The sequence below is a fragment of the Caloenas nicobarica genome, chromosome 4 (genome assembly GCF_036013445.1).
Source record: "Caloenas nicobarica isolate bCalNic1 chromosome 4, bCalNic1.hap1, whole genome shotgun sequence".
Lineage (NCBI taxonomy): Eukaryota > Metazoa > Chordata > Aves > Columbiformes > Columbidae > Caloenas > Caloenas nicobarica.
In genome coordinates, this window is record NC_088248.1 from 12,030,442 (window position 1) to 12,047,564 (window position 17,123).

A 17,123-nucleotide genomic window follows, 5' to 3' on the forward strand; every position below is an offset into this window, starting at 1 on the left:
GCACAACTCAGTCAAATACATAAGCGTACATTTAACTTGAAACATTCAAGTGGTCCAGCTGACTTCTGTTTGAATACAAATCTAAATTAAGAACTCTAATTCTTGATTCAAACCATGCTCATGAAAGAGTAGAATAAAAACTTTTCAGAGCTATGAAATAATGTTAATCTTGTCTGATGTTCATATTATTTTTAAAATAGGAGGCAGAGGTTGCTTTATTATTTGTGAGGACTAATAGTAACAGGATATTCTCGGCTATTTTCATGTTTTCTTTAACAACCATACCGCAAACTTAACTTTTCACAAGAAGGCTTTCCTCCCTAGAAGGGACTTTATATTCAGAATATAAAGAAAGACAGAATAAATCCACAATGACTGAAGGTCAAATTCTAAAACATGATCTTTATTTCTTCTCCAAATGTTTACTTCTTGTTCCAAGCTAAAAACAAACAAACAAAACAACAACAACAAAAACCAACCAACAAACGAACCCCCCAAAACCAAACACCTATGACGTACCAAATGATTTTATCATGGAAAGCCACAGGATAATGTCAGTGACTTTGGCAAGGTAGATTAAAAGTTAAGTTCTCACCTGCCTGGACACCTCATGTAAGTCTTAGGCACCACTTCAGTTCCACTTAAATTCCTAAAATAGGGGTTAAGTAGGACTTAAGTGGTGCAGAGGCTTTGGGATGGCTCTCTGTGCAGGGCTGAGTTCACCATAATGCACAAATAAATGAGAAAATATATATCTTTTACTAAGCAAATATGTTTTGTGGCTATAATTTCAGTGCCAGACCTAATGTGAAATTACAACCATTGCGTTAGTCACAAGGGCCATTTGAGTAGAGCTTCTCCTCTGGCACTTCATAAATAGCTCCTTTTGTATTTAATGCCTTTTTTTTTTTTTTCTTTCTTCAAATCATAGATGAGAAAGCATTCCATGTAAATTTATGTATGTTTTGTTGCCAGTAAGGAAGAGAGAGGCTTGTAGTCTGTGGTTTTATTAATTATATTTATTCATGACAAAAGCAAAATGCTTCTTCTTTAATGGTGAAAATTAAAATAGGTGGTAGCATATTAGTTCAAGTGAAGAATGTATTTTCTAAAATAGCTTTGTTTGTAATTCTTGATCTGGATCATGTATTCCCACACAATTCAGATTAAATCTAGCAATCAAATAAGCATGAACATACGCTATGATGTACTTTCTTTGATCTGAAGACATCATGGGTGATATACCATTAATTTTATCCTCATGCAGTGTCCTGATTTTGGCTGGGATAGTTAATTTTCTTCCTAGTAGCTGTATTTTGGATTTAGGATGAGAATAATGTTGATAACACACTGATGTTTTAGTTGTTGCTAAGCAATGTTTACTCCACATCAGGGACTTTTCAACTTCTCATACTGGCCTGACAGTGAGTAGGCTGGGGGTGGTCAAGAAGCTGGGAGGGGACACAGCCAGGACAGCAGACCCAAACTGGCCAAAGGGACATTTCATGCCATATGATGTCATGCTCAGTATATAAACCTGGGGAAAGCTGGCCAGGGGGGTGATTGCTGCTCGGGGACAGGCTGGGCATTGGTCAGTGAGAAATGAGTAATTGCTTTGTGCATCACTTCTTTTGTATTTTCTTTTATCATAATTATTATTATTATTTTCTCTTCTTTCGCCGTCCTATTAAACTGTCTTTATCTCAACCCACAAGTCGCACTTTTTTTTTCTGATTATTTCCCCCATCTCCCTGGCAATGTATGCCTCCACTCTACTTTCTTCCCAGTTGCCAGAAACTTAGACCTTGTTCTCTAAACTCTTCCTAGGAACAGCAATAAAAATGGAAATGAGAATTCAAATGCCTATTAGCATTATCAGAAGTACTGTTATATGGTAATAAAGTTACTCTGAAACAAAAGAAGGCAAAAAGAGATGTCAACTGTTAAAGGAGTTCACCCCATCTTACTTTCTACCTGTCCTCTAAGGTTTACCAGTTGTACTTTAATTAACGTGTTGTGCATGCCTGTTTGTTTCTGTATTACCTAGGGCAAATGGTACATAGCAAAAGCACAGTCTTGTAGCTGCTCAGTACTATCTGCTACTATTATAGTTAAACTATTACAATAGTTTATCTTCACGCCAAAGATTCTGTGTTGGGGTTCAGGTTATGGCATTTTGAGAATTAAAGATTTAAGTTGCTAGTAAGTGGTTTCTTATCATTTCTAAGTGACAGTTTCTTCAGTCTAGAGGAACTGCTGTTTTAGACATTGTTTCCACCACACTCAGACACACACCTAGCTTTATTATGTGGGTAACGTTCCTTACCTTCCTGAATGCTTTTTGAATCAAGAGTTTAAAATATTTTGGGATGGTCTTAATTATTTGCAATTATCAAGAAAGGCATAAGGATATGATGACATTATTTATAAGAAAGACAACTACTGAGATCATTAGACTGACAAGAAAACTTCGCAAGATTTCATAGAAATATTATTTTCTTTACTTGGTTCTCAGAAAAACTCTATAAACATCTAATAAAACCAAGTAAGTAGGAGAAAATATTCTGATCTCTGCACTAACAACACTACTTCCTGTGGTTTTCAAGCCGTGGTCTGAAGAATCAGTGGTCTGCTGTCCTCTTGTGAATGCCTTGCATAGGATAACTTACAAAAGCAAGTGCCCTTTCAGCATATTCGAATAATTTGCATAGGATTCTGGGCCTCCACTGGAAAACTGTAAGAGATCCTTCAATCATAGAAGTTTAAAACCCACTGCCTACTTACCGAGGTCATGTTGGGGATTAACATGGTTCATACCTGTCTATATTTAGGATTTTTTTTTCATTTTGTGCATGTCAGTAATATCTTTTTTTTAAGAAAAAACACAGGCCAAATCACATTTCAGTGCAGAAAATTTTGAATAGCTCTACCTTTGAAAATCTGATTTTTCATTGATTTGCTCCAAAAATTAATTTCCTTTCAATTAAAAAAATTTAAGAACACATATATTGCCAAACAAAACAATGACATAATTTGCATGTGACATGTAATATTTATGAGATTAAACATCAAATAGCCACCTCAAAATGAAAGAAATTTTTTTAACGTCCTCTAGACACAAAGATTAGAAGGCAAATATCATAAGTAATTTACTACTGCAGGAAGCACATTACAAAGTGATTGTCTACCAGCCATCAACAAGGCAAAAAACCAAAACCAAACACAACTCTACTTGAGTTTTTCCAAAGTAATAAAAGTAATTGTTACATTCAAGTTATGCAATCTTTGAATTCCAACAAAGTACGGTTTCCCAGTAAATGCCACTTCTGGAATCCTCAGTGAAGCACTATGAAGTACCATGCTGTTAAGGACTTTTATTTTTCCAAATACAGCCCCACCTTAATTCATTTGTAAATATTTCCCAACCATGCTAATAAGCCAAGATGTATTTGTAACAAGATAACCTTATTTCCAGTGAAAGGCATACAAGACTTGGCTTAATTATTTGTATCTATCATGCCATACATTTAGGAAATGAGACAAAAATTGCCTGGAATAATGCAGTTGCCTTTAACTGAGAGGAGAATAAGTAGCTGTTTTGGCGGTCTGCTGCTTCTGATCGCAAAGAGGACTAAGAGAGAATCACTCCCATATTTTTAGTAGTAGGGACAAACAGGAAGTCAGAAATACGTAAGTATTCTGCAGACTGTTAAAATAAGTATGATATTTGAACGTGACAATGCATGGACTTTTTTTTAAAGGAACATAAAAAGATAAAACTTCAGGAAGCCAAAAAGGGTAATGGATTCAGCCATAAATGCAGTACAATTTTGTGACAAAAAAAAGGCTGCAGGTTATGCCTTTATAACATCTAGTTAGAAAAATTATACTTGTAGCATCTACAAAGAGCCTTTAACGACAGTATGAGTAAACACATGACACAATCTAAAAGTAGAATTGTTTTACTTCAAAATGTTTCTGCTTTCTGGGAAGCACAAAGATGATAGACAATTCTAAAACTTTGAAAGGGAAAAAATAACAAGAGCAGCTGAAAAAAGGAATAAAATAAATAGCTTAAATTTAGTAGGAGCGAGGCGTTTAGGAACTCTTGAACCTCTAAGTGTGCAGTAACAAACTCTCCAGCCAGGTTTGTGAACCAGCAACTGAATCACGAAGTGAACCAAATGCATCTCTTTGCTGAGTGTGGTGGTGACAACATTTCCCCTCTGTTGTTCTGCACTTTGCTCATACTGTAACAACACTTCATGGATAATAGCTATTCATATTATCTCCGTATACCACTTGTCTTCCTGGTACAAAATAAAGTAATAAATAACTGATTCTGTAGCTTCCTACTCATGGGATCGCAGTTTATTAATGTACTGGAAGGAGGGATAAATTTAAAGCTATTCATCTGGATTACAGGCTTGTAGGATTGCAACCTTGCACTGTACAGGTGGAAGTCAATCAACATGCTTTTATCTCAGAATATGTCAGTCCACCTGGCCATCAAAGACTTGAGGAAGGCAGTAATGTGGCCTGCCTGCCAATGCTATCAACCTCGACACATCGCAGGATCAAAATACAAAGTGTAAGCCATTTCTATGTACTTATCTTATACAACATATTTTAGGGGAGAGGAGGAAAGCAGGTGCAAATTTGTTAAGTAGATGACCTGCAGCCCTTCTCCCCAAGAATCCAGAATATGGATTGGTGAGTCTAGTGACACTAACAGTTGTCACGCCCATGCTATGAGCAATAGTTAATACAAACTAACTGTGAAAAAAAAAATATTTTAAAGTGCCACCTTGCCGGAAAATATATTATTTATTTAACCCATGAAAACAGATACTAATATCAGACTGACCTATCCAAAATGGAACAAGATTAACTATCCAATGACTGTATGAGATGATGTGACTCCCGTACTTGGGGAAAAAAAAAAAGGAGAGGAAAAAAACCCAACAAACCAAATCTGCAGGCATAAGACCACCCAAAGCATTTATTTTATAAGTATTATTTAGACACCTAATTCACCGAATTTTTGTGGGAATTACCAAAAGAACTACTGTATAAAATACTGTGGGAATTGATTAATTGCAAAGAAAAAAATATAAATTACTTAATAACTATCACAAAATGCAATGATAAATTAGGTTCTGATTCAAAGCTCATTACTATCAGTGGAAAGGGCTTGTATTAGTCTCTAATAAATGGTTGAGCTGGTGATCTTTTCCCATTCCTGTGTACGAATATTTGAGAAACAAATACAGAAACTCTATTTTGCCATGAGCATTATGCCTCACAATGTAAAGTACGATATACCTCTGTGCTCCCTAAGGTACCAAATAAACTAACTTCTTGGTCAATTGCTTTTAGGACGTGAGAACTCTGACACAGTATGAAGAAAAACAAAAAATGAGAAGCAGTAAATTAAGATTAGAAAACAGTTGAAACTAGTTCAAGGTACACTGCTTTTACCTGACAAAGTAAATATAATGCTAAGTAACAAAACATTAACAGCATAGTCTTTGTTCAATGTATTGTGATTGTACAAAGATTCAACTAAAACAAAGCACGGCATTAAACTTTAGGGTTTTTTTGTTTTCAGGCTTCAAAATAACACTACAATGTAGAACATGAAACCTTTTAACAAAGTACATCAGTTATTTGAAACTGCTCAGCTTTACAGGATATAATTTTAGTGCATAAAATTTGAACCAACATACAGTAAAGTAACTCATCGTGTGTCTTTTAAAATACAAACTTACATATAAAAGTATTCCTTATGATATATTTATAGTTTTCTGTTTGTACAGTAAGTAACGGACAAAAAAAATCCCAAACATTTCATGCAAGACAGCAGAGAATTTTGAAAGTAATGCAATGTTTCCATCACTTTAAAAACATCACAGAATTGTTGCCAAGCAAGAACTCAAAGTCAACAGTTTTTCTGCAAAACCTTCTCTAAATGCAGAGGCACCAGCATCATGGAGACATGGCTGAATTGTATTTTGCGAAATCCTGCCTATTTCAGATGTGCACAAACATAAAACTGTCTTAGCATTAAAAAACAAACAAACCAACAAAAAAAACCAAAAAACAAAACTGACCAAACCTCTCCATGGGGAAAACAAATCTGACACAGCAGTTACTATTAATTAGCATTCCTTTTTATTCTATCCTACTTCCAGTTTCCAAAGGAAGTGTGACAGGCTGAACTAATAAAATGCTACTTCTCAAAGCTGCTAACACCCTATTTCCTGGGCAAACAAGCTACTCTTCAGTTATGTACCATGCACTAGTGTTCTGGAGAATATCAAGAATTCCCCATCTATGCATCCTACACCTACGTATAGCCTTTAAAAAAAAAAAAGGCAAAAAAACACCCAAAACAACCAAACAACCCCCCCCCCAACATTTAAAAGACCTCTTTAAAGGCATTTTTATTATTTTGCTGTTAAATGAACCTAAGGAAGAAGCAGCAGAAGAAAGAACTGCGAGGCAGATGGTCACCACAGAGCAGGTGACCCCTGAAGCTTTCTAGCTTGCTGAGAGTCAATTATTAATGGGGATTTCTCTTCTTACCGCCCCATCCCATGCAGAGAGGAGCAGCAGCAAAACCTCATTCAGAATACATCCATCCCTGCTAAGTGACTTGGGAAAGAAGTAAATCAGCAGCGGTGAGCAGATGGTGCAAGCGGCTCAGGCAGAGGAGAGAAGCGGAAAGAAGCGAGCCCGCGGAGACGGCGTGTCCGAGGAACAAACCACAGGACTTACTAACCCGAGCTCTCCACTAAGATACACCGTGGGAGTTGCAGATCGCCTGTGCTCTGCATCCCCACTGCTTTGTTTATCGGAAAATATTCAAAATGGAAACCTGACTCCACTTCTAAAAATAGCTGAATTTACTCGGTTTCAACTTGAAGTCCCACTGCTGAAGTGTGACATTGGTGAGCAAATACCTCGTCTTATCTCCAAAAGGCAGCATATCAAGCCAGGGGAAGAAGCCCAGGCGAGCTCCTCAGATCCTTACATTAGGTCTTTGCAAGAACCAAGACCAAGGCGAGCGCGGAGAAGCCGCCCCCGAAGCGCAGCGCGGGGCGCCCGCCGGCTGTGCCTGCCCCGCGCTGCCCCCTGCTGGGAGCGCTGCCCGCCCGCACCGCCTGCCCCGCTGCTCCCGCCCGCACCGCCTGCCCCGCTGCTCCCGCCCGCACCGCTCCTCCCGCCCGCCGCAGCTGCCGGAGCTGCCCGGCTGCCCGCGGACCCCTGCCCTGTGCGGACGTTCCCTGCTGCCGCCGGGCTCTCTGCCCCTGCAGGCGCCTGCAAGGGCGGCGATCCCGTGTGTACTGCCCTTCCCCCGAGGCTGCACGCCCGCGCTCAGCCCCGCTCCCCCGCTTCCTTCTCTCCCTCCCGCAGCCCGGCGTGCATGCAGCACAGCGTCCCCAGCCGCGGGAGCCCGCTCCCCTCAGCATCTGCGCTCCGGTTACGGCACCGGTGCTCGCCCCACTGGACGGACCCCCGCGGCCCCCTGCTCGGGCGGAGCTCTGGCCTCAAATGCACCGCATATGGCTTTGGCGGCCACTCACGGCTCCTCAGCTCCCCAAGCACTTAACCCAGCAGCCCCTCCGCCCGGGGCGCCGCTCCGGAGGCCGCCGAGATGTCACAAAGGTGACAAGCCCACAGGGCGACAGAGCTCTTCAAAAGCAGCACTTTGTTTTGAGATTATTAAGTAATGACATAACCCGCTCTCCCGAAGAGATTTGATGTTATCTGAGGCTTCGACATATTTCTGTATAGTTCTCAGGGCAGGGAAAAAACATATCACGTGCTACTCAGGAGAAGATGACTATGTCTGTTTTAAACCAGCGAGAACACAAAATAAAGAAATAAAAGGCCAGGGCAGCGAGCTCGGAGCCCGGGACAGCTTCATAAACTGCGAGCGCTCTGGAGGGGCGGCCAAGCGGCCGCGGGCTGGAGGAAGAACGCGGGAGCAGAAAGCGCTCCGCGGAGAAGCGCCTGCCTGGGAACTTCGGTGGCAGAGGAACAGCGCTGCTGCTTGTTGGTTTCAGTTTTTGCTCTTTCCAGGGTGGGGGTGGGGGGACCGCTTTTTAAAAATTTTATTTTCTTTGGAGGCAGCAAAGGCAAATGGAAGAGCGACCTTTTGCTGGGAAGAAAAGATCTGCCTCTATTCGCCACCGCTCCGGTCTTACCTTGTAGCTTTCCTAACAAAGTAAGAGCGGGTAAAGTCGCAATGATCGTCCAGCCACGCTTCCACCGCTTCCTGCTCCGGCGGGGGGTGGCAGCTGCGCTCCATGCTCCGCGCCGCCGCTCCCGCAGCCGCTCTGCCTCCTCCTGCCGCCGCCGGGGCTGTTGTTGTCGATTCCCCCCCGTCCCGGCTCTCCTCCTGCCGATCCCCTCGGCGCACCGGGGGGCCGGTCCCCACTCCCCTGCCTTCGCCCCGCTCCCAGGTGTGAGGCCGGCAGGAAACCCGTATCCGGCCCCAGCGCCGCGCGGGCGGCACCTCAGCGCATCTCCGGCCCGGCCGCGCGTCCCGCAGCGGGCAACCGGCTCCACCTCCGCCGCGGCCCCGCAGCGCCCTGGGGGGCTGCCGTGCCCCGCCCCGCCCCACCCCTCCCAGCCGCCGAACGCCGGGCCGGGGATCGCCGGGCCGGGGATCGCCGGGGCCGTGGCTGTGGCACCGGCGGGAGCTCCCGGCTGCGGCGGTTGCGATCCGCGCCCCGGCGCTCGGCGGCCGAGGCGGGAGGCAGAAGGAGGCGTTTGTGTGCGCGGCTGTTCTGTGCCGAGACTGACCTGAATTGGTTGGCCCAGGCAGTCCCCGCGGGGCTGGGGAAAAAAAGAAAACCGATGAAAAAGTAAATTGTTCTCCTGGAGGCTGTCAAAGGGGTTTCCCTCCCCCCCCCCGCCTTCACAGTTACTTGCTTTTCAAGGTGTGGCCTCTTTCAGCCTGCTTCGAAAAGCGGTGTATCAGATGCCACTTTGGAGTATTTCACTGTTGGGTGTGAATTTATAATCTTTGATAGACCTGAGCCTAAATACGAGTGCTAAAGCCCTGGCTTTTCAATCCTTCATGCCTACAGTGAGGCTTTTACATTCATTTTAGACTTTTACCAAACAGAGCCTGCCTTTGAAGATGCTCCAGACTCACAGCTCCTGTTTTCTCTAATATTAGACAGCTGGGATTGAAATTGTGGTTAAGGCACATCACTTTCTTGTAGTTCCATTCTAAGATACACATGTTCACACATTTGTAATAATTTATAATCTGCAGTTACAAAAGACCTCGCACAAGGATGCACGTACATGATTTCCTGTGTTGTTGCATGCAGTGTCTTTGAGGGCAAGATATGTATAACAAATAGCAGCATGTTTCTATGGAAAAGGATATAGAAGGGCTTTAAAATTATTCTGCCATGTAATCAATTGAGAAATATATAAAATGTTTTCTGCCACTCTTAAACCCCTTTCAGTATGTGCAAGGTGCTGCACTTCAAAAAGAGCAGACGTGCCATACGCCTTTGCAGGTTTTTTGCAGTGCTTATAGAGACTCAACTCCAGCTCCTGGCAGGAGAGGTGGGATTCTGCAGCATGAGAAAGGACAGCAGCAGGAACTTCACAGTGAAATGATTAAGACCCTGTCCATGAGCTTGGGGTAAAAGTTTTCTGTGCCTTTGTGTCATACCTGTGCATAACACTTGCTTGGACATGTGTGTCTTTGGGCTATAAGAGTTTGTGTGTAACACAAGGCACACAGAAAGGGGAGTTTTTACCTGAACATTACTCTCCTATAAAAGGAATCTCAGGAGAAATGTGCATGGTGATCAAAGAGCGAATATGAAGATAAAGTATAAACCAGTTAAAGACTTGCTCTAAGAGTCAAACCACTATTCAGGGCAAAGAGAAGTCTGTCAGTGAGGAAATACAGAACTACCCAGCAAACTGCATAAACAGACAACATGGCAATAAATGAAGTTGACGTTCAGTGTCAAAAACTGGAAAGTGTAATACATTAGAAAAAAAATAAATGTGTCATGTAATTCATAGATTTCTAAATTAACTGATTCAGCAAAAAGGTTTTGAGGCTACACTAGGTGTGGCAATAAAAGCTTCTAAGCTAGGCAAAGCTTTTGTAAAATAACACTATCTTAGAATGCTTGAGAAGTACAACGGAAGTGTAAAATATACTATTATAAAATGTAGATTTCATAAATATCTAAAATGCCACACCCTGCATGGTCTCTTATGGAATACTGATCATAATGCTGCTCATCCCATCTCAAAAAGCAATTGCAGAATTATCAGAGGTGATCTAGATAGGAAAAAACAAGAATGACCAAACACAAGGAAATATCTTTTTTGTAAAGAGGCAGAAAGAGTTTGTTTACAAAAGGATTCATTCAAATATATAATTTAATTACTGGTATTTAAAAAGTAAGATAGGGTTTTCTCTCTGTCTCGTAGGAGAATAACAAGGTAATAGCCAATGAAATTATGTCAGCTGCAATACATAACATCTCATTTCATGTAACTAGGAGTAGCACTAACAGAAATAAGCATTTATACTCTAGTAACATCCAATAAGCCCCAGTCAAGAACAGATCTTGTGCTGAGCACTGTAAACAAGTGATGTTAAATATTAGGCTAGCTGAGAAGCTTGCAGCATCCCTCTACTTAGTGCCTTAAGGTACTGGGACCTTTGGGTGAAGCTGCCGCTGCCATGCTCAGCTGCCCGGGCTGGGCCAGGGGGGACATGGCCATGTCCCAAAGGAAGAGGTAGGGGGGCAGTGCAGCAGCACTGAGCACTTTGCTCGGGGTTGACAGCCGCATCATTATTTAGCCTACAGATACAAATCGGTAAAGCCAATGCAAATTACCATCTTCCTCTGAATTCAACAGCAAAATAGCAGGTCAAAAGACTGCTACCCAAGCAAAGAATAGCATAGTCTTTCCCAGAAGAAATAGAAATGGAACAGTTGGGGGGAAAAGGGGGATAGTTTCTCCATATCTGATGAATTTCCATGAATAATAATCAACATGCTGTTTTCATTTTTGAGGTGACAGGAGGGGATGAAGGCCAAGGATAACAAAGAAGTGAATGGTAAAAGTGGAAAAAGTCTTCTATAATTTTGGCTTCCAAAGTGCTCTGAAAAGGTTTCATGTATCTTAGCTCACGCCCAGTTTTCCAGTCTATTTCCAGAACTCAGATGACAGGATTGGTGTGCAGTAGCTATAATCCTGAAAAGGATTTGTAGTAATGACATGCAAATAAATACGTCTAGTTCAAGTTTAAAAGCTGCTTGTGGCAAAGCAGTATGCTTGAGAGCTCAGTACAGAAGCCAGGATGCTTTTGCAGGAGAAGGCCATTCTATAGCAGGACTGGTTGACAGAAAGGCTTTTTAGCTGGAGCCCTTCATTTCTGTGTTTTGAAAATATTGTCATGTAAGGAGATAAGAAACATGAGGCTCTTTTATTTATGTCAAGGCACATAAATTATAAATGCTGCTAACTCATGACAATTAGCAAGAAGAAATATGGAAATATGTAACCAGAGAACAAGTGTTAATGTGATATTTTATGCTCAAATAACTCTATATTTAAAATTATTTGAAAGTAATTTATTTCTATATTGTTTCCCGTTAAAAGAGAAGAAAATAAGGTTTCAAATGTCACCATCGTGACTAATTTGACTTACTTGTTAGATGAATTGGAGCAGAGTTTAGCTTTGCTAAGAAGTGAGAATTGGCTCTTCCTTCAACCTGGAAAATAGTTGGTCCATTTTGGCTCCGAAAACAAGTTTAGGGCTGTACTGTGTTGCCAGCGAGGCTAGAATATGATAAGGGAAACTATTCTGCTTCTTTATTAGCCAGCACTTCTAGACACACATGCAAACCCACACGCAGTGGGAGAATCATAACATTAGTAAACCAAGTTTCCATTTCTTTTCCATTCCGTTCCATTTGCTTTAAGAGGATGAAATAGCAACCAGAATCCAATTCATTTAAAATCTAATTGTTGCTTTAGTGATGAAAGTGTGAAATCCTGAGACTGTCTTATCAGTTTATTCTCTCAGTCCTTTCCAAATAATTACTGGAAATGCTTCGCAAATAAACATAGCTTTGCAGAGCTGCTCACTTATTGTATAACCTGCCTTCTCCTCTGGGATAACATTGCATATGTCCTACAGGAAGCCATGTAAAATAGGAGCTTCCTCCTGTTTTGATTTGAATGTGATTGAGCATTTGCGTCAATCAAAGTACCACGCAAATTTATTGTTAACCTCAGGAAAGCAGCAGCTTCTCAAAGTTGTTTGTAATCCACAGACATTTGTCTGGAAAATACTGTCTATCTCCTGAAAAATGTAATTTCGAATTTGAGTTGTTCAGATTTTAATCTCTTCTACTTTCTATTGGAAGTCGCAGGATAAATTTAAAGACTGTTACAAAGTCTTTCTCTCTCTCAACCGTAGGTCTGGGAAACAACTGGGTGTGATGCAGGTAGGCGAAGTGGTAGGTGGGCTTCTCAGCACCATTACTAGTTTGGCTAGCTAGAGCTTCTGGTGCCTACACACTAGAACCACATCTTCAGTGAAGGTGCAGACGCAGCCCTGATCTAAGTAGGAAGATTATGCCATGGTTATATCATGTGGGATAACAACGAATGCAATGCATTGGCTGGTTCGTATGGGCTGCAATCCCCTCTAACTGTGCACCCATGCGGTCCATCTGCAGTTGAATTCAGCAGCCCCTTAAGGGCTTCTGATGCTGAAAACTGAAGCTGTGATCAACCTGTTATCTCTTTTAATGTATACATAGGGTTTGGCAGAGTTTAAATAGGAACTTGCGCAGGCCAGCTCTCATTCCAGGCCCTTCTCAAGTGCGTAACAAACCCTTTTTTATCTACATGATACATAGCTTATTTTTAAAGAGCTTTTTAGCAACTGCTGGCTAGTTAGTTATTTTCAATTAGCCACTGCTCTTATTAGTACTTTTACAAATAATTGTGATTTTGAATTTAAATATTGGTTTTGTACTTAGACTTACAGATATTAATAATTATTAAGTCAAATTATAAGAGGCTTTTTTTCTTAATTGTGGTTGTTGGTAGAAGGAAGGCTCAGTGATGGACTATATCAATCCAATACATATCCTTGCAATTTGGACCATGCTGCTTAAGCATGTCTGAGGAGGAGAATCCTGACTCCAGTGCAGTAGTGCAATAGCTTTCACCCATGTCAATGGATCCAGAATTTAATTCAATTCACGACTTCAGTCTCTCTGCATTCTCAAGTGACAGTTTTGTAGAGTAGTCCCAGTGTGTAGCTAAAGGCATCTTTCCCACCACCACGCAGGTCTATGCTATTTTCTTTCTTTCGTGTTTATTAAACATAATGCTGCTTCACCTGAGGCTTTGCAGCAGATAAAACCTGTATCTGCAGAAGAGAGCAGGATACATATCAAAATCTGTTGAGGATCTGACCAGCATTGGCACAGTGGGCAGCAGGATTACAGCTCACTGTTCTCTGCTGTATTTGCGTAACATAGCATGCCAGAAATGGGACACTGAGGAATACTCTCGTGGGGGAAAACAAGTAAATCCACAGCAGTTTGAAATACTCTTTTAATGATCTCCTCATGTTTCCCTAATAAAGGGCCGTGGAAACTCACTCAACAATTTAGCATTAATGCAAGGCTTTGGAAAGGCTACTGGTTTTCTATAGGGATTCGAATCCAACACATCCGCAAGTATGTGGTTCATACAGTTAATTTTCCTTGCTGCTGAATATTTCTACAGGTTTTCCTTTGCATTTATCTGTCTTCAGGAACATGTATGGAGCGTATTGTTTGGGTTTGGATTTTTTTTTTTTTTTCCAATAGGTTTGAAAGGGATCTACCCTCTCATTTCTCTCATTTCTGTATTCATAGATCATAACTCTCTGTTAAATGCCTCACATTTTAACCTAACAACTGGAGTTTCTAAAGGCTCCTTATCATCACAAATTATTAGTATTATTTCTCTCAATAAAAGCACTTGGTTTCCTGTAGATGTTTTTTTCAGCACATTTTTCCAGTAGTGATCTCTCTGAAACCACAGAGGGGTAGATGTGATAGCACCAACAACTCCTACCAGCTGTTCCCCATCTTGTATAATAAGAATAACTTTGCTTACACTTTGCTCTGAGAACTTTTCAGAGTCACTGCTTTTCACAAAATCATTTTCCATCTTGGACATAAGACCAATTTTCTTTGTTCTTTTAATGAACAGCTTTGCCTTCTCTGTGTTAAAACGTAGTCCAGACCTTGTTAAGTGATCTTAGCTGGTCTACATTAATGACCTGCTCTTCCCGTTATTTATCACTCTATAACTTTTTGTAATGTGCAGCTTTTTTTCCAGCAATAATTTTATATTTTTTTCTCAGATCATTCAGTATGGTTTGGGTCCATTTAATATGGCCCACACTCTATTACACATTTCTGGGGTTTTTACCAAAAATGCTGTAAAGCTGTGAGCCAAAGCCCTACAGAAAGTTTCCTTTATCCAACTAATTCATAATCTCATGGGAAAATAGGAAGGTTTTGGTTTTTTTTTTTTCCTGACAAAACTAATTTTCTGTGTTGACTGGCGTTAATTGTACTATCATCCTTTAATTGTACACTGATTGCTTCCTGTACCAGCCTTTCCATCAGTTTTCCTGACATTGATGTCAGGCAAAATGATCTGTAATTTCCTTATTAAATAATGGAACAATGCTTGCTTCTCCTCTGTCTTTGGAAACTCATGTGGGATTTCAAGACGTATTTTTCTTAATTTGGTTCTTTTTAATTTTATCTTACTGTGGTTTAGGGTTAATACCTGTTAAACAAGCATTGTCATACTTCCTGATATTTTGGAATCTTAGTAGTGAACATCAGAGTTTCTGCTTCAATAGATCACATGAGGAATATTTTTGTGGTACAGAGCTGGTCAATCTTTCTAGCACTGTTTCTTACTATCAATATGAAATCTTGATAACCTAGGATATAACATTCACAAACACGTATATGCAGTTAATTTCATTGTTTTCCATCTTACCATAATGAGTGAAACTGCTGTTTAGTCATTGCCCTGGAAACTCTGTGAAGCATCTGCAGTACTCTGTCTAAGGTGCCCAGAAAATGTGTATCACAATGTGGTCCTGCTATAAATAGATAAAAGTAATAAATTTGGCTAGTGCCAAAGTTTTAAAGCATTTTATGAATCTAAAATTATACTCTCTCACTGACATTTGTTACTTAGAGTAATAGAAGGCTTGATCTTGTCCAGATCCCGAAGTAATTCAACTGTTGAACATTTCCTAGTGATCTATATGAAGGTTATTTTTGAAAGATGAGGTGTTTGTTTGACCAGGCTTGCACTGTACTTAACTAAGTAGATTAACTCTTTCTGATCCATTAGGAGGAAACATACTTTAGTAAAATTGTGGTCTGATTTACCCATGAGAACAAACATCATTACTATTCTATATGTGTTACTGGATGAATGAAAATCATTGCTATACTTTCTAAAGACCACAACTGGAGTCAGGACTTCTTTGTACTGGAAGCTGTACCATAAACGTATCTCTTATTTGGGCAGGTATGTCATCAAATAGTCACATATTTTTTTAAGTTTATAGAAGCAGAGAGTGGAATGGAGGTTTTTACTAAGTCCAATACAGACCCTGCAAGTAAACACAGAATATATCACTGAAGTATTATGCAGCAGGCATAAAAAAATTTCAGGGCTTTTTAGGAATGCACAGACTTATTCTGGTAAGGCATTAGTCTATGATTGTGAAAGATCAACAGAAAATGAAACAGTAAACAAGGTGAATAGATAGATTACTTACGCGTAACATTGATACTATAACCTAAAGTTAGAACCTCAAAATCTTCACTGTTCTGAACAAACAAGGAAAATATGTAAGATATTAGCTTCTAACTAAGGCTAAGTGCAGCATTGCTAAACTAATATGTTGGGTTTGTATGGCATTTTAATTATAATCAAGAACAAAATGTATGAGAACAGTCAGATTGAAAAGAGGTCGTTATACATGAGTGTGGGTCTATTTCTGGTCCGCATGTGATTTTTTTGGAGGCCTATGGCATACTCAGGATCCTTCCATTTTCTCCTTCAGGTTTCATGCCTATCTCTCAAGACATCTGTGGTGTAGACATTTGCTCAGCCAAGGGAGACTGAATGAGTCTGTTCACAATGTACTATTGCTGATACCAAATCAGCTGCAATCTGATGAAGAGATGTTCTCCATAGTGGCTGTTCGTGCTGCCTCATTATTTTTTGTTTTCCTTAAGCTTTGGCTGACCTGAGGACCTGGAACTTTCAAAACCTTTTGATACTAGGTGACTACTTTCTGTCTAGTAAATAAAAGATGAAAACTCTTAGAGCAACTCAGTGAAATGGATCTTTAGACTCTCCCATCAGATAGCCTGGGCTCCGTATTACCCTGCCTTCCTGAAGAAGCTAAGCTGTATTTCTCAGGAAAATAGTGAGTAATCCAAGAGATGCCACGTCCAAACTGACACGGCTACATATATTTTCATACTTTGTGCTCCATTTCTCAAATTGCTACTTACATTTCATCACTGGCAGGTTGCACACTGTCAGGTTTCTGAGGCAGGGGTTCTCCATGGCCATGGGTTTCAGCAGCATTTAGCATGACTGGAACTTCACGTGCTGCTGCAAAACCAATACAAATAACAAAGTAAACCAAGTTTTGTTGTAACCCAAATATTCACATCTCTTAAAAGCTTTTCTATTAATCAGTGCCCTCCCATTAGATCCATGAGGGTGGCAATAATTGTCACTGGTCCTATACTACAGGTGGCTATAACCAAGTAGAAAGATTATGTGATTTGGCTTAGGCTATAGGAAAAGTTTCTGTCATAGCTAAAATTGCATCAGTTGAGTCACTTGCTTTTAGTATTTCATTTAGTCTTCTAATCCCCAGGGAACCACAGCAGAGCTGATTTTTAATCTACCTGTGCTTTCCATAGCCATAGGGGTTACACAGCTACTTCTGGCAGCTTATACCATGTCCTTGGAGAGATAGAAAGAGTTACGTCAAC

General features: G+C 40.7%; 1 protein-coding gene across 5 annotated transcripts in view; it reads right to left on the reverse strand.

Annotated features, from left to right (window-relative positions):
* PDE5A (phosphodiesterase 5A) overlaps positions 1-17,123 on the reverse strand; it is a 137,234-nt gene that overhangs the window by 57,839 nt on the left and 62,272 nt on the right. For 2 of the 5 annotated variants that reach the window (XM_065633984.1, XM_065633983.1), the window contains exon 1: positions 8,214-8,535. In XM_065633984.1, coding sequence (XP_065490056.1) covers positions 8,214-8,317 — 104 coding nt within the window. In that variant the 5' untranslated portion in view covers positions 8,318-8,535. Of the gene's footprint in view, positions 1-6,784; positions 6,937-6,965; positions 7,057-8,213; positions 8,536-16,631; positions 16,735-17,123 lie in introns of those variants that run through there. The other 3 variants (XM_065633985.1, XM_065633986.1, XM_065633987.1) reach the window with 3 other exon arrangements.